Source organism: Coturnix japonica, chromosome 10, assembly GCF_054131305.1.
Source record: "Coturnix japonica strain WE chromosome 10, WE-NBRP24, whole genome shotgun sequence".
NCBI lineage: Eukaryota > Metazoa > Chordata > Aves > Galliformes > Phasianidae > Coturnix > Coturnix japonica.
The window spans coordinates 18,275,571-18,302,588 of NC_140672.1; the positions used below are offsets into that span (position 1 = coordinate 18,275,571).

General features: G+C 48.8%; 1 protein-coding gene across 1 annotated transcript; it reads right to left on the reverse strand.

Moving 5' to 3' along the window:
• Positions 1–19,554: 19,554 nt before the first annotated feature.
• On the reverse strand, positions 19,555–26,368 carry LOC146759454 (hydroxysteroid dehydrogenase-like protein 2). Its single transcript, XM_085510676.1, has 8 exons — positions 26,284–26,368; positions 24,353–24,516; positions 23,839–23,937; positions 23,591–23,705; positions 22,965–23,068; positions 22,059–22,157; positions 20,190–20,384; positions 19,555–19,708 (listed from the first exon to the last, which is right to left on the reverse strand). The coding sequence occupies exons 1-8, from the start codon at positions 26,298–26,300 to the stop codon at positions 19,650–19,652; spliced, it is 852 nt and encodes a 283-aa protein (XP_085366802.1). The 5' UTR covers positions 26,301–26,368; the 3' UTR covers positions 19,555–19,649.
• Between the last annotated feature and the right edge of the window lie 650 nt (positions 26,369–27,018).

Here is a 27,018-nt window from a genome sequence, read left to right on the forward strand (position 1 = left end):
CTGTCTCTTTAGAAAGGAGGTAAGGGAGTGGGACTGTAAGTAACTGCTTCTCATCAGGAAGATGGTGCAGTTTCTCCACATGTATTTCTAGAAATTCAGTTTCACAAGCCTTTCAGGGAACAGACGGAAATACACCTACCACGTGCTTTGTCCTTCATGATTTTCATTAGCAGAGGGGGCAGTGTCTGCAGATATTTTCCTGTTTCCAGGGCCTCTTTCTGTTTCTCAGGACCTAAACAGAAAGCATTAAGATAACTTTCAGACAAACAAGGTATTAAACTGAACGGTCTTTTCAGTGAAGTCAGTAACGACAACAGCCACCCCTGGGATGCCTGTGGGGTTCCAGCACAACTAAGGATTTAGCACAGCCTTCCCTGGAGGCACTTTTGCAACCAAAGAATGAGAACTTTTCACCACACACTGCAGCTTACCTAAACGCATAACGGCATCACTGAATGGGACCAGGGCATTGTGCGAGGGCAGGGCACACACACACAGGTGTGCATTCTCACTCACACCTGCAGACGCGCCTGGCTGACATTAGGACTGTGAGCTGGCATCTCTCAAAGGAAGTAAAATCTCATGACATGGTATGCTGTAATTTCTCTCTTCCTTAGGGACCTGCAGTGACTGGAAGGGGCTCAGGTGATGACATGGCACTCAGACCTGGGTCAAAAGTTGCAAAGCTGCAGAGAAGCCAGGTGGGCAGTTGGCTGGCACTCAGCAGCTTTCCAGATACTCTCTCCAGGCCATGTAAAACAATCTTCAGAGAAGGCATAGAAGAACATTTGGCCCCTCAAGGTTTTTTTAGTGGGGAGATCTCTGATGTATGGAGACAAAGTCAACGGGATGCTGGGAGCATGCAGCACCCAAGAAACAGTGACTACCCAAGCTTCTCATGGAGAAGAAATCACCAGGCAGTGAAAAGATGAACCCCTCCTGAACTTCCACAACCAAATATGAGCAAAGATCATGAGATGAAGACTGGTGACTTACCTCTGGCATCCACCCCAGGCTCAGGGACGCGACTTTGCTTTCGAAATGCACCAAAGGGGCCTGCAGGCACAAGAGTGATCAGACACAGGTGAGGAGAGCTTCCGCTGTGCACTGGGGTCTGCCTTTTTTTTTTTCCTGCAGTGACCTGTGAGGACTGGCTGCAGGTCAGGGAATGACATGGCCCAAACAGCAAAGGAATAGGAGCAAAGACTGGCAAGGGCTGCCTTCCCACTGAAATGTGACAATTCTCCAAGTAAAGAAATACTAATGACTGATCTGTGTACGACCTTCAAAGCACAAAGAGACTTGAAAGACCTTTGGAGAGCCTTACGTACCCAAATAAGCTATTATAGCACTAATTTTTCGACTTCCAAGGAAACAGACACTCACAACTTACCTCGGAGTTTCCCCTGAGGCACAAAAGCAGTCTCCTTCCAGTCATCTGAGGAAGGAGTACCAATGTCATCATCTAGAAGAAAGAACAGAAGAGGGTTGTTCCCATTGCATGCTGTGATCTTCCTCTCCCTTAGTGACAGGGAAGGGGCCAGGGAAGGGGACAGGTAACAGGATGGGAGACTCAGGCCTTGATCGCCAAAGCTATAGAGGGGCCAGGGTGACCTGGAGCCTAGCACTCGGCAGCTTTACAAATGCTCCCTCCTGGCCACATGCAGCACCCCTCCGGGACCGCGTGGAAGAGCATACAAAGAAAAGGTGTCTGAAACACACTGGGCTACAGCTGGGGGTCTCTGTTGGGAACCAGGATTTTTCTATGGGGAGCATCAGGCAGCTGGAGCAGAAATGCTCATGCTTTTCCCAGCACACACCTTCCACGTTCTCCCCTGGGACACCCCCAGGATGAAGAGCATGCTCCACCCAGCCAGCGGCAGAGCCGTGGGAGCACAGGGCTTCCTCATGCCCTTGCCCAGCTCCTGTGGTGCTGCCTGTCCCCCTTTTCCAATACCCCCCCGCCCCCATCGAAGGCAGCCTTAGGGCTATAAGGCACAGAGCCACTGGAACCAGAACCTGGGCTTCTCACTCTCATTTCCGCTTATTTTTTACCCCATCTCTGCCCACCCACCTGCTCCTGCTGCTCGCCCTGGAGCAGCACAAGTCTCCTGACAACACATGGCTATCAGTAGGAGGACGGCAAGGCAGGTGGGGGCCGTGGCCCCCAGTACTCGTGCCATGCTGCTACCACCACTGCTACAGCCACGAGTGCTGCTACTGGGGCACAGAACACCTACAGCACGCAGCTGGGCATTGTGATCTTGTGGCACAAGGCAGCAATGTGGCAGGGCATAGTGACCTCACATCCCCAGGCTGCTGGCTGGGCCTCCCCACGGGCTGCTCCTCCTGTGCAGCAGGGCTGCATAGAGTGGGTGCTTGTGGCAACCCTTAGTGGGTGAGTGCCAGGCTGCTGGGGAAGAATTACTGGGAGCGTGTCCCACTGGGTAGATCTGTTCCACCGCAAGGACCAGGCTCCCCCTGGGCTTGTTATGGACGTTGAGGATTCCCAGTCATCTAGAGCAGCAGGAGACCATGGCAGATATTTTCACATTTGCACTGTGGAAATATATTATTGTGGAATGGTTTGGGTGGGAAGGGACATTAAAGACCCAGAGACTCTGTCAAAGGATAAAGAAAATCGCTCCAGTGTTGTTTTTACTGCTTTGTGCAAATCAAAAGATTGCATTTTGTCTTTTAATGGCCAAAAAAGCCATTTCTTCAGGGACATTGTATTTGTTGTCACAGACTCTAACAAAAATGCAAACTGAGCTTTATCTGTAGCATCAATACTTTAGTATTTCGTATCTTGTATTTGACAGTTCCCTCCCAGCCAGTTGCCCGTGCCTTTCTCTCAGCCCATGAGAGCACCACTTACTGCCTCTGGGAACTTGGAAACTGGCAGCATGATGGCCAGCACACACACAAGGTGCTCGTGACGCAGCTCCAGACGGCTCTCCTGAGGCCCAGCTTCATTTCACGGCCACTCACGCTCTGCTGCTGGACATTCTGCAACGGAAAAGCCACCGGATGCAAATCCCATCCCTCACAGATGGTATCAGACCCCTGCTCTCATGGCAGTCACCACCGCCCGGCATTGGACAGCGCTTCCACTGCCCTTGCTCCTGCCACAAGACACCAACGTCTGCTTCTAGTTCGGCTCCACCATGGGATCCTGTTTGCAACAGAAAAACACACGGAGGCTGCCAGCCACTGCAACACGCGCTGTGAAACCCCTGGCACTGCTGAGTCCCATGAGCAGAGGAGAGAAGCGTCTGCCTGCCATGGACGGGCTGCGGCGGGATTGAATCCTGCCTTCCAATCGGGACACCCCCAGGGAGAGCCTCCCTGGGGACCCAAAGACTTACGGCAGCGCCAACACAGCAGGCAGAAACGCGACGTGCTCCTGACTGCCCGCACTGTTCAAAGCTCCCTGACTTGCGGAATCAAACTCTATAATCCAGAGATGGGTTATAAAGCAGGTATGTTTTATTCCAGCGCTGGGTGCAAGGGGGATAGCTCCTCCAAACTTGCACACCAACTTGTAAAACCGTGATACAGATATAGGTACACCTCATGCATAGTCAATGATTTCCCGTAATTCTAACATGCATCCCTTAATTCTAATACACATTCTTTATCATGCAGACCCCCTCTTGTTATCGCCCATCTTGTCAGGGAGATGCAAATATCAAAAGAGGAGTTGCAACACCTAATCCCCTTCTCACCAGGTGTCTCAGGGAGTTCTCACTCCTTAATCTTCATCCTTCCTGCTCTTCCAGACCCACTGTCTCCATTCCTTGTTATTCTAACTAAATCATTTTCTGTAAACTACCTTTAACTATCCCCCTTTTAGCCCCCCTTTATTCTGAATTCCAGCAGAGCATCTGTTTTCTGCTTCCCTGTTCATCCCTCCCTCTCCCTCTCCCTCCCTCCGCCCTATGATGGCAGCCCTTCAAAGCAACCAACACAACCACGCCAAACCGCAGCCCGGACTCGTCCCGCTCACTGCAATTCAGACCCACTCCATCCGTACAAACCTTCATCCACGCCGTTTCTTAACCGGGCCTCGGCGCCACCCAGATCTTACAGCCAGCGAGCGGCCGGCAAACGAATGGCCGTCTTCCTCTTGGTGCCGCACAGCCCAGCACGGCCGGAGCCGCACCACACGATCCGGGCCGGGGCCGGCTCAGGCTCTGCCTCCAGGCTTTTGGGGCCGGCCGGGTGACTCCGCAGCACAGCGAGACCGTGGAGCCACCCGGGAGCCGCCTCTGGGTGCTGGCAGCGCTGCGAGCTCCTCCCCCGACAGCCCCTCCGTGCCCCCGCACCGAGGCCCGACCCCGTTCGCAGCACAGAGCCCGCTCCTCCCGGCCCTGCTCATGGCCACCATGGCCCGGAAGTGCTCTCCGCCGCCTGCAGGAAGCACTTCCTGTCACTGTCACGTGGCTCAGGCCGGGCTGGGGCCTGTTGGGGTGGGGGCAGCTGCCAGATCTTCTGCCAGTAAACACTTCTGAGCACCCTCTTCTGGAGGTGAACAGCTCTGGAGGAAGGTGCTTTCAAATGTCCACAAAGTGATGTTGATTGTCACTCAGTAGCACCCATCACTTGCCTCCTCCATAAATCAGTTACAGTCTTGTTGGTGAACCTGAAGACAAAAGGTCAGCGCGCTGGGACAAACAGCCACACACCAGTATCACAGAATCACAGAATGACCCAGGTTGGAAGGGACCTCATGGATCATGAAGAACAAACCCCCCTGCCTGTCAGGGCCACCAAACATACACCTTTACTAGATCAGGTTGCCCAGGGCCCTGTCCAACCTGGCCCTGAACACCCCCAAGGACGGGGCATCCACAACCTCCCTGGGCAGCCCGTTCCAGGGCCTAACCACTCTCCTAGTAAACAACTTTCCCCCTAACATCCAACCTAAATCTTCCCTCTTTCAACTTAAATCAGTTTCCCCTTGTCCTGCTATTACCAGCCCCCTCCTCATCCTATGTGGAACACCAGTGCCAGCAGTGCGGCCGCCATTTTAGAACCCTCTCCACGTCACCTTGGTCACCGCTGCCGCGCGCAACGCACTCGCCTCTGACAGCTGTGGCAGTTAGCAGCCATGTCGGCAGCTAAGAGGGCGAGGGTAGAAGTTTTCCCTGTTTCAGGCGGGAGGATGGAGCTGGGGGCCCTAGGAGTGAGAAGGAGGAGGGGGCCCGCCATGACCACCAGGCAGAGGATGGGTAAGAGGATGGCAGAGGATGGGATGCCTGGACCAGCCCCATGACCACCACCCATGTGGAGCCTATGGAGGTGGATCCACCTCCAGATGAGCGAATGGAGGTGGATCCACCTGCAGAGGAGCCAATGGAGGCGGATCCACCTGCAGTGGAGCCCATGGAGGTGGATCCGCCCGCGGCATAGCTGGCCTGGCACCACACCACCGTGCCAGGCCCCGCGCTGGCATGGTCACAGCTCCACCGTGGCTGGTCCAGGCGCTGAGCTCCTTACCCGCTGCACGGCCCCCGCCCCCTGCATTAGCTGGGTGGCATTTTTGTAACATCTGTTCCTCCTTTGGGCCTATTCTGCAGCCACATTCTGTGGGCCCCCAGTCCCATCTTTACCCTGTTTGTTCCAGTCCCTGTTTCTATAGTTGGTTTTTGGGTTTAGTTTAGTTTTAGAGTTAGGTGTAGGTTGTTGTTAGTGTTTTTGAGTTAGGCATAGGTTATTGTTTGTGTTTTCGAGTTAGGCATTGCTTATTGTTCATTTTTTAGTGTTAGGAGTAGGTTAGGAGTAGGTTTAGTGTTAGTAGTTGGTGTTTTCCTGTTAGGAGTTTGTTCCTCTTCATTCTTTAGTGTTAGGAGTAGATTGTTGTTCCCATAGTAGAGTTAGGCATAGGTTACTGTTGGTACTGTAGGGTTGGGCGTGGGTTCCTACCAGCAGCTGGCAGCAAGCAGCGCTCGCTCAGTAAGCACACGTCTGCTTTCTCCCCCGGAGCCGTGAGTGCAACTGCCATGAGAGCAGAGGTCTGATACCATCTGCGAGGGATGGGATTTGCATCCGGTGGCTTTTCCGTTGCAGAATGTCCAGCAGCAGAGCGTGAGTGGCCGTGAAATGAAGCTGGGCCTCAGGAGAGCCGTCTGGAGCTGCGTCACGAGCTTCCTGCATGGCCAGCGCAAGGTAGGTGTGCCTTACTTTAAGCATGCACTGAAGCAGTGTTGGTTAAGCACGGCTCACTCCTCTGTCTGCAACAGATGGGCTTTCTGCGCGCTTTATTGCTGTGGCCGGCGTTGAACAGCACAGCAGCAGCGAGGCCTCGAACATGTCCACAACCAGGTACGTGAATGTGAGTAAATTTAGCTGTGTGAGTGATGTTATTGTTCATATTAGTAAGGCAGTATTCACATGTGTGTGATGGAGCTCAGGGATAGGTTTATTCTTGCCTGGTAAATTTTCCCTTCTTTGACACCCACCCGTCCTCTTGCTTCTCTTCCCCTCACCTGTAAGTGCAGCAGTACTGAAGGCTGAGGGCTCTTCTCCGAGGCAGGCGCTAAAGGGCAATTGAAATGCAAGTTTGTTGTCCCTCTTTGTTCTTGGGTCGGTAGCCCAAGGTGACCAAGCTTCAGAGCACTTCTCTAAGTCAGCCTGGAAATGTTTCTAGCAGGAAGTAACTCCATCACAGTGCCTGAGAGTAATAATAGTAATAGTAATAGTAATAGTCTCGTGCGGGTTGGAAGGGACCTTAGAGATCATCGAGTCCAACCCCCGGGATTCCAGCCTCTGTGCTACAGGGTGGCACTTCTACCACTTGCACCACAGGGGGATTCGAACACCCAGGCCCCGGTGTTGCAATGCAGCATTCCTACCACCTGCGCCACGGGGGCACACAAAAAGATGCCTCTTTTTCCCCCCTCACAGCAGGCAGCCTCCGTGAGAGCAGTAGAGCAGCAGGCTGTCTGTGCTATGGCTGCTGAACTGCATTTCTGGCCACCTGAGATCCCTGAGCCCATGCTAATGAAGAACATGCTGCCCCACAGACTCTTCTACGGAGCCGTTTTGCAGCTTCTCTGTGCTGGCCATCATGCTGCAAGTTTCCAAGTTCCCAAAGGCAGTAAGTGGTGCTCTCATGGGATAGGAGAAAGGCACGGGCAACTGGGTGGGAGGGAACCATCTGTAACTGTTGCCAGCAGCCTGGAGGTGCCAGCTCAGTCTTATCCTGTGGCTACTGCTGCTCCCTATGAGCTGCCAGGCACAGGGTCCTCCCGCCCGTGCAGGGACCGCCTTGCAGGAAAGGGCTTTAGGCTCTGGTTTGTGTGGGATTTGGGGAACGAGACAGGGGTGGAGTTTCTTGTGTGCCCGACTGTCAGGAAGGTGGTTCCCAGTTCTGGCAGCCCAACGTGCCCAGCAGGGTGACTTGAGCTCCCAAAGCGAGCCGCCAACCAGTTGTTAGCTGAGAAGGTTCCCTGAGCGTTTCCGAATTGATTCTTGTAGGATTCGGAGAGTCTGGGGACTGAGACTTGGGAGAGAGTGAAGAAAGCTGAGGCAAGGCAAGCGCTGCTCAGCTGAGGAAGAAAGCCGAGAAGGAAAGCAGAAAGCAACGATGATGGCCTGAGCAAGAAGCTACAAAGGACAGCAGAACCACCTGCAGCGCTTCCTCGGAGGTGGCACCAAAACCTGCTGACTGAACAGTCCAGTTTACCGGCACAGCCGTGCTTTCCCTGTCATGGACGGTGGAGATGATGGAAGTGAACTGGACAGGAAGGACTTGTGCTGCGTTAGAAGCAAAGAGGGCTTCACCTGTGCAGGACTTGGTGTACGGCAAGAGCTGGAGACGCTGCGTTCCTTCAGGGTGTGTCTCTTGAGGTCCAGGCCCAGTGTAGGGTTAGGTTGAAATAGGGCTGGCTGGGACTGGAGAGGGAGGAGGTGACGTAGCCCTGGGGTTTGGCTTCTCCTTGGGTCTGACTGGAGGCTGAGTGACTGATTGCTAAGCGGAAATCCTGGGCACTGGGGCTTCATTTTGGGGTGTGGGCGGGGTAATAAATACAAGCCAAATCTTCTTGTACGCAATAAAATTGAAGCGAACTTTCTAAACCTGGTGCTGCCTCTTTCAGTAGCTGGTCAGAACGTCCCTCGCTCGGGCTGGCAATCACAGGGCGATGAAGTGGTCGGCTTCACGTCTCTCCCTTGACATGGTGCAGGTTTTCCCCCGTTTCCTTGTTGGTCTTCCCAACCTGTGGCCTTTCAGCCAACCCGTAAGTGCTGGTGACAGGCTGTGAGCATCTCCTTGCTCTCTGAGGACTGACAGAAAGAAACCAGAGGAGGGGAAGCAGCCTGGCAGGAAGAAGGGTGTCCCGTGCTCAGCCCGTTGAGTTGGCCTCTCTTCCCTGAGGGTTCTTTCAGCTTCTGATGCACCGTGTGCTGCTGTTTGCCCTGGGAAGCCCAGCTGCACGCTGGCAGCCGTGGCCTGTGCATCATCCTCCCCTTGAGGCCCAAGGAGTTGTTTGTTTTTATGTATTCAGTATTGGTGTGGCATTTTGTTGTTTTGTTCAGCTTTGAGATCAAGGGGTAATTTAACACCGTTGGAAGTAATTGGGGTTCAGGAGTAGCACATGCAGAATTTTGATCACGCAGCAAGTTGTGATTTCTACTGTGTTAAAGAACTGGCACACACATATACGCCTGCAGCCGGAGCTTGATTGACTCTCGTCAATACGGCCTTCCAAAGCCCGGCCCTGGGGAGCTGTCCAAAAATTTTCCAACATTTTGTATTACCTAAGTTTATTTTAAACAGCCAAGGAGGAGTAATCTCTTAAAGGCTTTTTTAAAGGCATTGGACTAGGTTTTGATTATCACGTCTCAGGAAGCTTCTGCATTCCACCTAGTGCTAATGGGATAAATCAAGAGCAGATTACACAAGAGATTCAGGCCTTGCTGCCAGTCTTTTATGAATCAGAACTTTGTTTCATGTTGTCAGATATTCTGGTTTCCTTTTCAGGAGATTCCTTTGCTGTATATTAAGAAGGCCAAGGGCATCCTGGCCTGCATCAGAAACAGTGTTGCCAGCAGGAGCAGAGAGGTGATTGTCCCCCTGTTGTCAGCACTGATGAGGCTGCAGCTCGAGTGCTGTGTTCAGTTTTGGGCCCCTCAGTGCAAGGAAGACATGGAGGCCCCGGAACGCGTTCAGAGGAGGGCAACAAAGCTGGTGAGGGGTCTGGAGCACAGGCCGTATGAGGAGCGGCTGAGGGAGCTGGGATTGTTCATCCTGGAGAAGAGGAGGCTCAGGGGAGACCTCATTGCTCTCTCTAACTTCCTGAAGGGAGGCTGTAGTGAGATCCGGATGTAGTGTGTAGGTCAGATCTATGAGGCAGGAGCTGCTGTGGGGCAGATGTGGGTCAGATCTATGGGGCAGGAGCTGTTGTGGGGATGATGAGGGTCAGATCTATGTGTCAGAAGCTGTTGTGGGACAGATCTAAGGGGCAGGAGCTGCTGTGGGGCACATGTGGGTCAGATCTATAAGGCAGGAGCTGCTGTGGGGCACATGTGGGTCAGATCTATGAGGCAGGAGTTGCTGTGGGGCAGATGTGGGTCTGATCTATGGGGCAGGAGCTGCTGAGGGTCAGATCTATGGGGCAGGAGTTGCTGTGGGGCACATATGGGTCAGATCTATGGGACATAAGCTGCTGTGGGGCTGATGTGGGTCAGATCTATGGGGCAGGAGCTGCTGTGGGGATGATGTGGCTCAGATCTATGAGGCAGGAGCTGCTATGGGGCAGATATGGGTGAGACATATTGAACAGGAGCTGCTGTGGAGCTTAATGTGGATCAGATCTATAGGGCAGGAGCTCCTGTGGGGCAGATGTGGGTCAGATCTATGAAGCAGCAGCTGCTGTGGGGCACAAGTATGTCAGATCTATGGGGCAGGAGCTGCTGTGGAGATGATTTGGGTCAGATCTCTGGGGCAGGAGCTTCAGAGGGGCTTATGTGGGTCAGATCTATGGGGCAGGAGCTGCTGTGAGGCTGATGAGGGTCACATCTATGGGCCAGGAATTGCTGTGGGGTAGATATGGCTCATATCAATGGAGCAGGAGATGCTGTGGGGCAGATCTATGGGGCAGAAGCTGCTGTTGGGTATATTTGAGTCAGATGTATGGGGCAGGAGCTGCTATGGGGAGATGTGAATCTGATCTATGGGGCAGGAGCTGCTGTGGGACAGATCTATGGGACAGGAGCTGATGTGGGGCTCATATGGGTCAGATCTATGGGGAAGGAGCTGCTGTGGGGCAGATGTGGGTCAGATCTATGGGGCAGGAGCTGCTGTGGGGCTGAAGTGGGTCAGATCTATGGGGCAGGAGCTACTGTGGGGTAGATGTGGGTCTGATCTATGGGGCAGGAGCTGCTGTGTGGCTGATGTGTGTCAGATCTATGGGGCAGGAGCTGCTGTGGCGCTGATGTGTGTCAGATCTATGGGTCAGGAGCTGCTGTGGGGCAGATGTGGGTCAGATCTATGGGTCAGGAGCTGCTGTGGGGCAGATGTGGTTCAGATCTATGGGGCAGGAGCTGCTGTGGAGATGATTTGGTTCAGAACTATGGGTCAGGAACTGCTATGTGACAGATGTGGGTGAGAGATTTTGAACAGGAGCTGCTGTGGGGCTTCAGTGAATCAGATCTATAGGGCAGGAGCTCATGTGGGGCAGATGTGGGTCAGATCTATGGAAAGGAGCTACTGCGGGTCTGATGAGGGTCAGATCTATGGGGCAGGAGCTGCTGTGGTGCTGATGTGGTTAAGATCTATGAGACAGGAGCTGCTGTGGGGCAGATGTGGGTCAGATCTATGGGGTAGGTGCTGCTGTGGAGCTGATGTTGGTCAGATCTATGGGGCAGGAGATGCTGTGGGTCAGATCTATGGGGCAGGATCTGCTGTGGGTCATATGTGGGTCAGATCTATGAGTTAGGAGCTGCTGTGGGTCAGATCTATGGGGCAGGAGCTGCTAAGGGGCACATGTGGGTCAGATCTCTGAGGCAGGGGCTGAGGTGGGTCATACCTATGGGGCAGGAGCTGCTGTGGGGCTGATGTGTGTCAGATCTACGGAACAGGTGCTGCTGTGGGGCTTATGTGGGTCAGATCGATAGGGAAGGAGCTGCTGTGGGGCAGGTGTGTGTCATATCTATGGGGCAGGAGCTGCTGTGGGGCTGGTGTGGGTCAGATCAATGGGGCAGGTGCTGGTGTGGGGCTGATGTGGGTCAGATCTATGGGGCAGGAGCTGGTGTGGGGCTGATTTGTGTCAGATCTATGGGGCAGGAGCTGCTGTGGGGTAGTTGTGGGTCAGATCTATGGGGCAGGATCTGCTCTGGGGCACATGTGAGTGAGATCTACGGGGCAGGAGCTGCTGTGGGGTAGATGTTGGTCAGATCTATGGGGCAGGAGTAGCTGTGGGGCATATGTGAGTCAGATGTATGGGGCAGGAGCTGCTGTGGGGTAGTTGTGGGTCAGATCTATCGGGCAGTATCTGCTCTGGGGCACATGTGAGTGAGATCTATGGGGCAGGAGCTGCTGTAGTGCAGATGTGGGTCAGATCTATGGGACAGGAGGTGCGGTGGTGCACATGTGGGTCAGATCTATAGACCAGGAGCTGCTGTGCGGCTGATGTGGGTAAGGTCTATGGGGCAGGAGCTGCTCTGGGGCACATGTTGGTCAGATCTATGGGGCAGGAGCTGCTGTGGGTCAGATCTACTGGGCAGGAGCTGCTGTGGGGCAGATGTGGGTCAGATCTATGGGGCAGGAGCTCCTGTGGGGCACATGTATATCAGATCTTTGGGGCAGGAGCAGTTGTGGGGATGATGTGTGTCAGATCTACGGAACAGGTGCTGCTGTGGGTTTATGTGGGACAGATCTATAGGGAAGGAGCTGCTGTGGAGCTGATGTTGGTTAGATCTATGGGGCAGGAGCTGCTGTGGGGCCTATGTGGGTCAGATCTGTGGGACAGGAGCTGCTGTGCGGCTCATGTGGTTGAGATCTATGGGGCAGGAGCTGCTGTGGGGGTAATGTGTGTCAGATTTATGGGGCTGGAGCTTCTGTGGGGTAGATGTGGGTCAGATCTATGGGACTGGAGCTGCTGTGGGTCTGATGGGGGCTAGATCTATGGGGCAGGAGCTGCTGTGGGGGTGATGTGTGTCAGATCTATGGGGCAGGAGATGCTATGGCGCTGATGTTGGTAAGATCTATGGGGCAGGAGCTGCTGTGGGGTAGATGTGGGTCTGATCTATGGGGCAGGAGCTGTTGTGGGTCCGATGTGGGTCAGATCTATGGGGCGGGAGCTGTTCTGGGGCAGATGTGGGTCAGATCTATGTGGCAGGAGCAGCTGTCGGTCAGATCTATGGGGTTCGAGCTCCTAAGGGGCAGATGTGGGTCAGATCTATGGGGCAGGAGATGCTGTGGGGCTGATGTGGGTCAGATCTATGGGGCAGGAGCTGTTGTGTGGCTGATGAGGGTCAGATCTATTGGGCAGGAGCTGCTGTGGTGCTGATGTGGTTAAGATCTATGAGACAGGAGCTGCTGTGGGGCAGATGTGGGTCAGATCTATGGGGCAGTTGCTGCTGTGGGGCAGTCGTTGGTCAGATCTATGGGAGAGGTGCTGCTGTCGTGCTGATGTGGGTCAGATCAATTTGGCAGGAGCTGCTGTGTGTCAGATGTGGGTCAGATCTATGGGGCAGGAACAGCTGTGGTGCTGATATGGGTCAGATCTATGGGGCTGGAGCTGCTGTGGGGCAGATCTGTGGGACAGGAGCTGCTCTGGGGTAGATGTGGGTCGGATCTATGGGGCTGGAGCTGCTGTGGTGCTGATATGGGTCAGATCTATGGGGCTGGAGCTGCTGTGTGGCTGATGGGGATGAGATCACAGAATCACAGAATCGCAGAATCACAGAATGACCCAGGTTGGAAGGGACCTCATGGATCATGAAGAACAAACCCCCTTGCCTGGCAGGGCCACCAAACATACACCTTTACTAGATCAGGTTGCCCAGGGCCCTGTCCAACCTGGCCCTGAACACCCCCAAGTACGGGGCATCCACAACCTCCCTGGGCAGCCCGTTCCAGGGCCTAACCACTCTCCTAGTAAACAACTTTTCCCCTAACATCCAACCTAAATCTTCCCTCTTTCAACTTAAATCAGTTTCCCCTAGTCCTGCTATTATCAGCCCTTTCCAAGAGTTTACTCCCCTCCTGGGAGTAAGTTCCCTTCAGGTACTGAAAGGCTGCAATGAGGTCACCCCGCAACCTTCTCTTCTCCAGGCTGAACAAACCCAACTCCCTCAGCCTGTCCTCATAGGGGAGGTGCTCCAGCCCCCTGATCATCTTTGTGGCCCTCCTCTGGACCCTTTCCAAAATCTCCATGTCTTTTTTGTACTGAGGGCTCCACACCTGGACACAGTACAACAGATGGGGCCTCACAAGAGCAGAGTAGAGAGGGACGATCACCTCCCTATCCCTGCTGACCACCCCTCTCCTGATGGAGCCCAGGATCCCATTTGCTTTCCGGGCTGCCAGAGCGCACTGCTGGCTCATGTTGAGTTTCTCATCCATCAGGACCCCCAGGTCCTTCTCTGCTGAGCTGCTCTCAAGGACCACTCCTCCCAGCCTGTACAGGTGCCTGGGGTTCTTCCAACCTAAGTGCAAAACCTTGCACTTTGCCGTGTTGAACCTCATTAGGTTCACTCAGGCCCACCTTTCAAGCCTGTCAAGGTCCCTCTGAATGGCATTCCTTCAACTGCACCACTCAGCTTAGTGTCATCATGCACACACACCCATGTGGACAAATTCTGTATAATCATCTCCTCACTTTGGTGATAAAATCTCCCCGAAGAAGGATCCTGCAGCTCCACCATGGAACCTTCTAACTGAGGAAGAGGACCTTTGGTGAAGAAAAGAGCACTTGGGCAGTATGAGTCTCCAAGCACATGTGCTTCGTGTCTCCAGGCTGCTGCTGAGACCCAAAGGTGCTGTAAATCCATATAACTACCTTCGCTTTTGCAGTATGACTGAATTAGGCACAGAAATATGGATAAAAGAGGCATTAAAATCAGAGCAGTTGGCCTTCAAGGCACACAGCTTTCAAAATGGCTTGGAGAGCAGAGCAAACTCTTTGCAAGTAACTATTACCACACAGTTCCATTTGGCTAAGTCAAAATATGTGCATTCTATTTGAGTATGATGATCTTTACATGCAGTTTATAACTGTAAAAAGGTATGTTTCAACTTGGGGAGAGGGGAGCTGTGGTGAGAGCCATGGTTTGGAATCCTTCAGGGTCAGCATGCTTATCTGTGAGTCTGAGGGAGACGCCTCCAGGCCAAAGCAGGTGCTACAGAGAGAAAGGTTTGACACAAATGGTTTTATTTGACTGCTAGAGACAAATGAGTAAGAAGAAGCTATGATTTCTTTGCTGACTGCTGGTAAATCAGAACTGCAGACTGTAGGAGAGCTTAAAGGAGCAGTAGTAGGAGTGTGAATGAATGCTCTCTGTTCTGCACTAGGATGGATGTGTGACCAGCATGACATACCAATCTTCCACTCCCAAATCATGCTTTCCTGGAGGGCCTTCAAAACACTCTCACTGAGCCAAAAAAGACACTTTCTGGGCAGGGAAGGTCCCCAGAATGCCCATAGCCCCACCTGAGCACCTGACACTGGCACTCTGTGCCTGCCTCACTGAGCCTCTTTGTATTTTCACCTCTGCCCAGCATCATGTAGAAGGGCTGCCAAGGGCTGTGTGCCTGCATGCTCCCCTTGTGACAGCATTGTGTTGTAGGTGCCAACAAAGGGAAAGCATGGACAGTGCAAAGTAGCTGATAATTGCATTAAATGGGACTGTTTTGGCAGCACTTTGATTGTGTGCTGAACATACTTACACGGATCTTCATTAATTTAGGGGCTGAAGAGAGGCTGCAGCTCATTGCACAACATTCAGAGGTTCCCTCCCACATGCAAACGCATCTTTTGAAAAGCCAAGCCTTGATCTCGTTTGAGGTACCTTAGAAAATGTAACTGCAGTGGATCTGCTGAAGCTGAATTACTTGTGGAGAGAACATATTACATGTCTTCCCTTAGATCTAGTCACTAGTTATCTCACATGTGCTGTTGTATTAGACAGAAAAAGCACAAAATGGTGTACTTCCTCTTGTTCCAAAGGAAGTGACAGTCGTTATTCTTTCCAGCAAATCTAATTGCATCAATTGTTTCTCACACAATACTCACAATTAAGGTTTCCAAAAGAACAGCTAAACTATAAAGCAGAGGGGAGCTGTTATTCACAGGTGTTGGATTAGATCTAATTTATGAGTGTAGCAGAAGCTACTTAGATGCGGGTGCTTAAAGCACATTCCTTCCCCCTATATTCTGAAAGAGTACTTAGACCACTCAAGGATATTTCAATACCCTGAGCTTTTCCTGGAAATGCTTGAATATGGCGTAGGCAAACGAGAGATAAAGGAGAATCTTATAGCACAGGCAGATGACTAATGATGGTGCAAGCCATAAAAAAACACAGGACTACTAACAAGGGAATGGAGATCAGCTGAGTAACCAAAAGAACAGGGTTTCAAATATTCATTTTTACACAAATGCAATTGTGATAGAGTAGGTGCCTTATTCCGAGGGAAGGCAGAAAGTGAGATAGAGTAAAAGCTCTGCACTGTGCTGGTCACAGCACATTCAGCATTTTGCAAGCAGCTCCCAGCTGCATAGAATTGAGCAACACACCCATGAGCAGCCCACAGCACTGGAGGTGCTGCTGCCCTGCTGTCACCTACAGGTTGTGCTTAACAGTACTACTATATGTGAATACTTATGCTGCAGCTCTCTCCAGCTCCTCCAGATCTGAGCAAGACTGGATCAAAGAAGGGTAAGGTGCCCTGTTTTTTGAGGCAGCAAGGTTTTTTATTCATAGGGGAAAAGAGGTGTAGTCCAACATGAACATGTGCCTCTAAAATCGTTGTCAGTCTTCAAGGGAGGGAGCTGGAATTTCATCTGATTAATTTTTCCCCACTCTCAGTTCTCAGGAGGGTCACCGGCTGAGGAACTGGCAAAACTCTTTTCCCATTTTGTTTTCAACCTTTACCTTTTGTCAGCTCACTCTGCATCTTCTAGATCCCAGCCACCCCCAGTTTCCAAACACACCACCTTCTCACCCATCCTCTGCTCATACATGAGGTACCGCCAGCTGATGTTTATTCAGCTCAGAGAACAGCAGCGTATCTAACGGTCTTTAGTTATTAACACAAAAATCTTACCATGTGCTCACACCAAGACAATCTGGTACCATCACCCTTTCAGGTCATGCAGCAAAGCACTTGTTTGACTGCTTTTGAAAGATTCTTTTTCTTGCACTATCCCCTCAATACTCTTCATCTTATCTAGATGAGAACAAGCCACATCTGCTTACATCTCCTTCCAGATGTAACAGCCCTGGCAATCCTAAGGCATACTTCCTGATTGCACTGCTGCAACCAGCATTACACATACAGTATTGCATAATGTAGCCAAGTGTGGGAACAACCACACAGCCACAGGCAAGCTGTCACCTCAAAAGGAAAGTTCGTTCATGTTTTTCATGGCGCTGGGACTGCAGAGTGCATAAGTGAATTCAACATTCTCTGTATTATTACCAGAATTCAACAGGGATGGAACCTTTACAGCACAAATAATTTTGTTTGAGCACAGGCTTTGAAGACTATAAACTATTTGACCATTGCACGAGTTAGAAAATAAATTCTAAGTCTTGAAATATTCTCTACATACTTAGGAGTAAAATGCCCTACATTTTGAGCAGTTCTGTTGGCAACACTGTGAGGTTGCTACCTCTGGCTTTGCACGTGCTCTTGAACCAGGAGGAGGATCTGTGCTCTTGTCCACTTAGAGAGCATTTGTGCTTTTTCTCATGAGTTTCCATTCTTTCCATGCTAAAGAGGGAAGGTGATGTGCCTGTAAACATGTTGTAGTTTAAACCTTCTGGTGCTGCACGCAGGTGCTGTGGGAGGGATTACCTTGTTTGTGGCAGTCTGGGCTGGGGGTGTGTTTGTGTGAAGATCTGCAAGGTGATATTTGATCCTCCCAGACTTCTTATGGGACATGCACGCATGCAAGCAAATATGTAAAAGAAAACCCACTTCAGGTGTGTTGCATTGCTCCAAAGGAGTGTAAGAAAGGAAAACACCAGTTACGTAATAGAAGTATTCTCAAGAAGGAATTGTTTAATCACAAACACCTTTCAGTCTTAATAAAACTAAATTAGATCTTCTCTAACAGATCAGCATTTTATCCACAGTTGTTATACACACAAAAAAAGAGAAAAAAGTAGATTATCGTTTTAAAATGTAGCATTGCTATTATAAAAGAAAGGCTGGATGTTCTGCTGGTACAGCTTCTCCCTCACAGTTTAGCATTAAACTGTGTCAGCATCTTCTCTAGCTTCAATGCTAGTGCCATGTTACCTTTAATCCTTAATTTTCCTGACATGAAGGCCATGGTTGGCTTTAGTTTACCTAAAAAGAAGACACAGAATCGTCAGGAAAAGGAAAGGAACTGGAGATTGCGATATCATATAGTAGTTACTTTGCTACCAAGTTCTACTGTAAAAGCATCAGAAAAGAGGTTCAACAGATTGACTGGATGCTTTCTGAAGCTACGCTCTGAAAAGTTCAATAGCTACTGAACAAAGCAGTAGATATTTTTATTATAAAATCATGGACTCACAGTGTGACTTACGTTGGAAGGGAATTTAAAGGCCATGCACTTCCAGCTACAGCTCATCCAATTCCAAGACCACAAAGAGAGGTGAGCCTGTCAGCTCATCCATCAGCAAGATGTTTCCTGCCACCAGTAGCTGCCTCAGTTCTGCCAAACCCGTTTGTTACTCACCAGTGAACATCTTCACAAAGTCGCCACTCGACATGCTCATCACAACATCAGCTGCTGCAGGAGGCTTCCCAAACCCAGCACTCCCACTGCTGGTTTTCAGGTCAAGGTACCAAGTGCCTCCTTCATCACCTGAGTGGAACAGGGAGAACCTGTGGCAGCACCACAAGGACTGATGTGCCCTGCCCTTTGCTACCCCCGCCTGCTTTTCTCTCCCATCTTCGTGCTAGACATGCTGGAGGTGCTGTGCCAGAAGCTGCCCCGCGCTCTCTGTGCAGACAAGGTCAGCCCCAGCAGATGCCCCACAGTGCCACAGTGTCAGGGGACAAGGCAGTGGCTGCTGGTGGAGCTGGAGGCAGCAGGGGTTTGGAACAGAACTACCATGCTGACCCTGTGCAGCACGGCCAGCAGGGTGACACAGCAGAAATGAAACACCAGGAAAACACACCACAGTCCCCAAAAGAGCAGCACATGCTGCTGATGCAGAAAGCATCTCCCTGTGACAACAGCAGCAGGGTAAATCCCACATGTGCTGAAGTTGGCTCTGAAAGGCAGCATCTTATAGAGCACACCCAAAGATGTCCCTGTTCCTAGACCAGTTATAAAAGACAAGTATTTACATGTGAAAATACAGACTGACTCTTGCTAGAAAAGTGAGCATTTGAGAATTTTACAAGTGATGGTCTTACCTGACAATTCAAACTGAAAGACGCCCTGCGTGGATTTCACTATTTCTTTATTGAGTTCTCCCTGAATAACTCTGAATGTTTCTGCAACAGGCCCCGCTGAAGCTGATTCTTTATTAAGCTTGGCTCCACCTGATGCCTGTGAAGCACCTAAAAGAAACAGATGGATTCTCTGTAAAATGCTGGAACGCTCTATCTCACTTATCTTTCTAAGAATATATATGTTTTCAGCAGTTCTTCTGCAAAAGCTTCTCAGGTGTGAATCAATTCACTACTTTAATCAGCAACTTTCTACACTGCAGTGAATGTGCTCATTTAACATTAAGAAAGAGCATTTGCAATTTATAAGGCATGTAATGCTTAGCAGCCCCTAAAAGCCATGCAGAAGGTCAGTGTATCAGGAAATAATTATTCTACTCAGTGAATTGCTACTGTGTTGGAGATCTGGGCAGTTGGCAGTATCAGTTCCTGGCAGAAAAGTCTAAGTGCGCACTCACAAATAGTATTTTCAAGGGAACTGGGCTCTTTTCAAACTTAGCCTCTTTCTTTCCTATATTTGTTTTGGCACTCCTATAAAACATATCCAGAATTCCTATTTGCCCTCCAATAGAAACATCACTATTCTGAAAAAGTGAACCTGATGCTTTTGTAAAAAAACAACTTCTCTATTTCATCTTGTAGACATTCACATCATGTACGACTGTGAGAACTTCATGTAGGAATAGAAGCTTCTCAAGTTCTCACACTGCAAGAAAGATGTAACACTCCTGCAAAATATGCTGATTGCTTGTGATTTTTTTACAGCAATATTTACTCATAATCTTCATACCACTTAACTCTGGTGGTAAAAAGCAAAAAGGTTGTTCAAAACAAGGTGCTGATTATGAACTGGGAAAGTTGCAGACACTAAAGTCACTTCCATAAATCAAACAGCCCAAATACAAGAGATTTTGCCACATAGATTGAATGTAGTCCAAAAGTAACTTGAAATAGAGGAGGCATTCATTATCATCACAAATAATCGACATGTACATGCAGAGGTTGCCCTTCCACGGCCTTCTGATTATGTGGCTGTCATGTCAGTTTCAGCATCCAAGAAGAAGTCAGGCATCAGGGGGTGACCTAAAGGGGAGTTGAACAATAACAGTAAGCCCAAGTAAGGGTGAACAGCACAAACAGGAATCCATTCTGAAGGCAACAGCACCTCAATTTACCAGTAAATGAACTACAGGTTGAAAGAAGACGAGGTGACATGTTTAGGTTCTGGTACATTTAAAATCAGACCCAGAAGCCTCTTACAAATTCAGTCAGAAACATCTGAAGATGAAGAAACACTATCTCACTATTTGGTAAATAGTAAAACATGCACTTGTGGTGCAGGTCTATTTTCTTTTCGCTAATGGGTTTAAAATATATATATATATATATATATTTATATAGGCATTGATTATTAGAGCCTCAGTGGACTATTATGTGCTTTCCCAGAATCCACATTCTCAAACGTGAGGCAAAGCATCTTTTGACTGAGTCAAAGGAATATATCCATATTCCCCATATGGCCTTCCTTCCTTCGCAAACTTCTCATTTTAAAGATCTCTTTTACCTGGTGCAATTGCATAGACATCAAAATCCTTAACGCCTTCTTCTCTCAGTAGAACTTCATCAATAATGAAGTTTCCAGTGAAAGTTTTCAGCTTTGTTAAAATGCAATATGCAGCATCTGCAATTATGTCAGTTTTTCTGCACTGCTTCTCTATTCCGGATCCTCCCAGCATATCCATAGCAGCTGTATGTATGGCTGGAAAATTCAGAGGACAGGAAATTACAAGTTTAACACTAATGACATCACATACTCATCTCTTTGGCAAATGCATAAACTTTATTCTCCTCTCACATGAAAGTAATCATGAGAAGACTAAACTGTGAAATACCATCAACCAGCGAAGAATGGTCAACCAGCAAACAATCCTCAAAGTGTAAAGATTCCCTTACTTGAAAAGTATTAAAGGAACCAAAAGAGGAATAAAGGGAAGAACTCCTTGTAATATTCATATTATTCAATGCTTCTATCAATACTTTCCACACAAAGACTTCCTCTGGCTTTATTCAGGACATGAAAAACTAACAGGACAACTATCTTTCTCAAAGTGAACGTGCATCAGCAATTAACATTTTCTGCAGCCATTACCATACTGAAAATCTCAATTTTAGCCCCACAATAACTTGTGAGATAACAAAGTGACTCTAAGTTAAAGATGAGAAACCCAATAGCACAAACTCAAACTTTTCCTGGCTTATGCTCCTCTACTTTCACATTACAGCCAATTATTATTGTTCTAAATATAGCAAAACTATGGGCAAAGACTGATATGAAAAACCATCTACTGTCCTGCAATCTGCACATCCTTCCATCTATTTCATACAAAGTGCTGCTGGTTTTCCATTAATTCATACATACGGCATCTTCCACTTTGACCCTGCAGTACCTCTACTACTCATTCACACTCTTACATCCTTTTGGCAGGCTACCTCTTTCACTTTTAGTTAAATTGAGAGCTCGTAACATCTCACTATCAGCATATTTTCTTGTTTCAAGGAGCTGGATGAACCAATAGAACCATACTAGCACAGTGTTAATCTCCAGCATTGAAGCTGATCACATATATATGATGTTCTTTAAATTAAAAACTTTGTAATTGTAATGTAGATACTACAGAAGTCACCTCTCTCACTCTCTGAAGTAGTTAACTTTTGTTTTGGCAGATAAACCTTTCAAAACAACATTTTTCTTCCTAGACTGAACATTACAAACTTTTATACTTCAGAACATGAACAGTTTTCATCAAGGAAACACTGATACATACAAATTTTGAAAGCTCACTTACTGCTTCTAATGCTTTCAAGACACTGGTCTCTTTGTTCAGCAGCTACCAAACCTTCAACAGCAGCCCTGGTCCTCACTGACCCATGGACAATAAACTGGAGCTAGTATAAGATGGGCACACCAAGTTATTTTTCTGCTATGCGGCCCTTCAGTGTGCTGTGACTTGCAAGAAGTGTTGGATGGTTGTGTGAAAAAGCAATTGATTTCCCACTCAGCCAAAACTTTTTTTTTTTTTACATCTACAGAGGTACATATCTTGTCAGCTTCATCTATTTCCTGGCAATCTAACTAGCTGGGGATTCTAAATATTGACATAAATGTCCAATACTACTCAGGGATGGTGTGCAAACCAAAGTTTGAGTCATGTTGAAAGGAGCAGTGACAAGACAGGAGAATAAGCAGAATGTGCTCAGGCTGAAGGCAAGTTTAAGTGAAAATAGGAAGGCAACAGTGAGAACTAGGAAAGAAAGCCAATACCCACACAACATCTTTGATCACAAAAAAATACACAGAAGTGCTCGGTGTCCTGAATCAGTCCTAAATAAGACCACCTGTATAGGACAAAACACAAAAATTCAAAATAATCACCTGTTTTATGCCATAAAGCATTGACAGCAACTTCTCCTTTAAATTCTTCTGCCATTCCCAAGACACACATGGACATGCCATATTTAGAAATTGTGTAGGCTACAAAAAGCACACAAAAATCCCATATTTAGTAGGATACATATTTAGTCTACACATAGAATTTTACTTTTGAAGGATGTAAGTCACGGAAAAATCAACTTTCTGGGGTCAAAGCATTATCTTCCTAGAGTACAGAAACTCTCCCAGCTCCTACCACCCCCTTCAGATACAAACTGACCCTTTTACATGAGTATTGAATTGGGGAGGGAAAAAAAAAAGGAAAAAAGCACGCTGTAAATCCTTTTTGTATACTCTGAGAAGGGGATGTTGCAGAGAAGGAACATGGACTTGCAAGAGGAGTTTAACCATGTTCCGAGTGTTGAAGTTTAAAAGATAATCCACAGGTTTAAGATGAGCAACATATGTTCTAGCCCAAAGACGCAAATGGGGCCTCCTTCACTCCTCAAAGATAATTTCTATTTAAAAAGACAGCAATGAGCTTTATCGCTATCAAATCAAATGTGGAAGCATAGAGAAAAAAAGATTTTGCCTTCCTATCTCTATTGGGAATAGAAAACATGGTGTAGTATTAAGAAATCCTATGAAAAACTCTTAACTCTTACGTGCAGAACCTTGGAAATATAAAGGCCACGCTAGGGGCATGAGATTTGTACTGTGTTTTATCAGAAAACAATTTTCTTTCACCTTTTCTTTCAGTGCAAAACGCTCTGAGGAACCATTCCTGTCAGTCTCTTGTGAGCACTAAAAACACAATATCTGGAATTCTTGGCTGGCGCTCCTGCACACGTCATTAGTTACTCACACATTTCTCAACACATAACAGCAAAGGCAATGGATGCTACTTACCACAGTGATTTTTGAACCACGTGGGTTTCATATTCAGAGGTGGGCTGAGGTTCAGGATATGGGGGTTCTTACTTTTCCGTAAGTGGGGAAGGCACGCTTTAGACCTGGAAGAGAGGAATCAAGCAAGACAGTCATCTCTTATTTTACAGAACATTTACTACTACAGCAGAGCAGTAGTTTCACTTTCACAAAGGTCGAATGGTGAGCTGAAACCCTTCCCTTGTAATCAAGTATTTAACTGATGAAAAGAACAGAAAAAAACCTGTCCTATCTCACTTATCTCAGGAATAGCATTTATGTCTAACAGCTGGGCTGCATCCTCCAAGCTGTGCAGCAACTTCTACTAAAGCAGATATTCCAGATGTTCGGAAGCAATAGTCTCCTTGTAATAGTTCTGGAAAGGGAGTAAACCATGATGTGCTAACAAGCCAGATTACCAGTGTAGAGAATCATCTAGTCCCATATTTCTTACCTTCTGCTCACATATTTATCTCATTTTTAAAACCACATTTGAAAAATAATACAGTATATATGCGTTTAGTTATTATTACTCTCTGCACCAAGATCTCAGACAAACTGAGACAGCATTAAACATTTTGTCAAAATGGCTTTGCCTCAGCACTTACGTGAGGTAGGTTCCTCGTACGTTGACATCCATCATAAGATTGACCTTCTTGGTTTCTGTTTCCAAAGTGCCGGTCAAAGAGATGGCGCTTGCATTGTTCACCAAAATATCAATCCCTGGTTTTAAAGTAAGTCACCTCACATTAGCAGTGAAATAAGAAAAAACAGGAGTAAAGCAGGTTAGGCTGTTCTTTCCTCTTCTTCTTCATTGAATAATCTGCTTGGTAGACTCCCCTGCCCCTCAGCATACCTCCAAATGTCTTCACAGCTTTCTCCACGGCGCTGATAATTTGCTCTTCTTGCCTCACATTAACGATGCATGGCAATGCCTTTCCTCCAGCTGCTTCAACTGCGTGATTAGAAAAAAGCACACTTAGAATTTGTCCCTCAGACTGCACAAACTGACTACTGAGATTTTCTCATTCAGTGAATGCATTAAAAATTACACCTTTCAAACTCTGACTTTTACATACTGCATAATGAATAGGGATGCCACAACAAAATCCTAACACTGAGAATGTACATGGCTCACCACACATTTTAATTAACATAACATTTTTACCTTTATGCACATGTGTATTCATTAACATCAAACTTCAATACCTCACAGAATTCCTGGGAGGCAGGAGAAGCACTTGGGCTCATTCTTTTAAAGCTGAATGGGAGCTAGGAGAGTCAGAGCAGTTTCCCACTCATACGCAAGAACTAAGCAATGACACACACACACAGCCCACAGTCTGAAGCCCACCCTGATTACAACTTACTCTCTTCTGCAGCTGTGTAGATAGTCCCAGATAGTTTAGGATGGGGCTCTGCTGTCTTGGCAGCGATCACAATGTTTGCACCATCCCTGGCAGCCTTCAGAGCAATGGCTTTGCCAATTCCCCGGCTCGCACCAGTGATGAAGAGCGTGCAGCCTGCTAGTTTCCTGAAGATGTGAAGGAGGTAGAGGGGAAACAAGAGGGGGAACCAAGCAAAATCTGGAACTCAGTGACTTCTTGCCGTCTTTGGGGACAAAAACAATCACTGCAGTCTTAGCAAGAGGCAACTGCCTTCAACATTTTACAAGGAAAACAGACCCAAAATACAGAATAAATGGATAAAGCTACAGAAAAGCCTTTCACCACCACTGAAGACTTTTTGTACAATAATCCAAGGCTGCCCACAACAGAACTGCTGCATTCTCCAAAAGCAGAAAAGGAGTGACCTCTAAAAACAACAAAACCAACCAATTCTAACGTTTTGATACTCAGTGCAGCTCTCTGTAATTTAATTCTTTTGGCCCTCTGAACACAGAGGACCAGTAGCTCAACACGCTGTAAAGGCAAAGTCCAGGATCACAATCCCAATGCAGGGTGCCAAAGACAAGAGCCAAAAATCAGATTTTCAAAAATGACCATGATTTTCCTTAAGGCTTTCACAGTAAAACTCAGTTTGCAAGTAACTGCATTTAACCCAATAAATCCCCACAAGTCTGTCCAACCAACCAGCAGGCTGACACAGCTGTGCAAACGACTTGTGACTGAGCCCCTGTGTACAAAGGTGTCACACAGAGTGGAAGCACCAGTGAGATAAAAAGGAACTGGGAATATTGCATGAGCATATCAGCACAGTGTGAGGAGAACCAAAGTTCACCTGCAGCTGAGACTTGCAAGGGAAGCCAGTGGCAACTTGTTTATCTGCTATAATGTGGTTAGGAAGAGCATGAACAAGGAAAAGGCGTTGCTGAGTGGCATGGGTGATTCAGTGAGAGCAGACACTGGTAGTGCCTTGCTTAGGAACATGGTTTACCAGGACATGAGAAACTAGCCATAGATGAGAGGTAATCTTAGAACTTGGAAGGTTGGAAAAGACAATATAGTCCAACCTTCAACCCATCCCCACTATGGCCACTAAACCATGTCCTTCAGTGCCACATCTAAACCCTTCCTGAACATCACCAGGGATGGTGACTTCACCACTTCCCTGGGCAGCATGTTCCAATGCATCATCAACCTCAGTAGGTAAAATCAAGCCTGGTGAACCTGATTGACTTCTGTGATAGAATGAAAGGATTTGAGGCCAAAGTGATAACAGCTGACGCCATTCACATTAGCAAGGCTTTCATTACCATCTCTCAAAATACTTTTGTATCCAAGTAAATACATAATAGTCTGGATGGTTGAACAGCCTAAGGGGTAAGAGAAATGTTAACTGGACAGGTTCAGGGAGTTAGAATCATGCAGGTGGGCTCCTTTTGCAGCAGGCACGGCCGCAACCAGGGCAGCCCACAGGCTGCACCGTGGGCGCTTTCTGCACTCGTACAGGATCTCATGACTACTGCTTGCAACACACAGGAACGAATAAGGTCAACATATGTCCCCGTTCATTAGCAGCACAGAAATAACGCCACAGCAGTCACTCAATTCAGATTCCACAGCAAACCCACAGCCGCACTTTGCCCTCCGGACGTGCACACAGCTCGGCCCGTGAGCAAACAGCACCGAGCGGGACTCCGGGTCCGACCCAGCCGCTCCGGGGGCACCGTGCCCAGCCGCGGCCTCCACCCCGCGTCCCATCGCCCTCAAGGGGCTGCGGAGCACGCGTCTGTTCTTCCGCCCGGCCCCGGCCCCGGCCCCAGCTCTGCCCCGGCAGCTCCTGTGGCTCAGAGCTCGCGGCCCCGTCGAAGGAAGGAGGAAAGCCCAGGTCGCCTTACCCAGTGTTGGGCAGCATGGCAGCACGGCTATGGGGCGGCTGTCGGCTCGGCACGGGACGCGCTCCCCGCTCACACCGCCCTCCATGCAGCCGCGGCCCGGGGAGCCGGGCGGAGCCAGGGCCGAGCAGGGCGGGATGAGGGGCGGGTGATGGAAGTATCAGGATGAGTTCCCTGCGGGAGTACACCTCGTTCAACCAAGCCAAAGCCTTGCACGTTTTCACTGGCAAAATTAAAATCGCATCTGAGATCTCGCCCTCAAGGAAAGGAGTGAATGACCAAACTGAAGTGACAACTGAAACGATTTATTATTGAAACAACCTGTCCTTATAACTATCGGTCTATCCACTACCACCTCGGGCCACTATGCGGGCGCCGACATGACCCCACTGCAGGGTGCTCACTCGTCATCTTCATCGGTGCGCAGCCAGCAGCCTTCCTCTACCCAGACAGAGCTGGTGAAAGGTGGGTGCTGCGGGTCCTCCCAAGGCTCCCACTCCTCTGGCATCACCGTGACTTCATGCTGTATGTTCACCGTGAGCGATAAGGAGTGGAAAAGTAGGCCGGCCTCAGGAGCATGCTGCTCTTGCTCTCTTGGGCGCCAGGGACGTTCCTGCAGCGCTGGGTTGCGTGGCAAGCTGTCTCCCATGTAAGATGAAGCGGTGAACGACAAGGAAGTAGAAATGTCTCCAGGGCTCCAGCCGCTGTTTGGTGGCAGCAGGGACAGGTCCAGAGGCT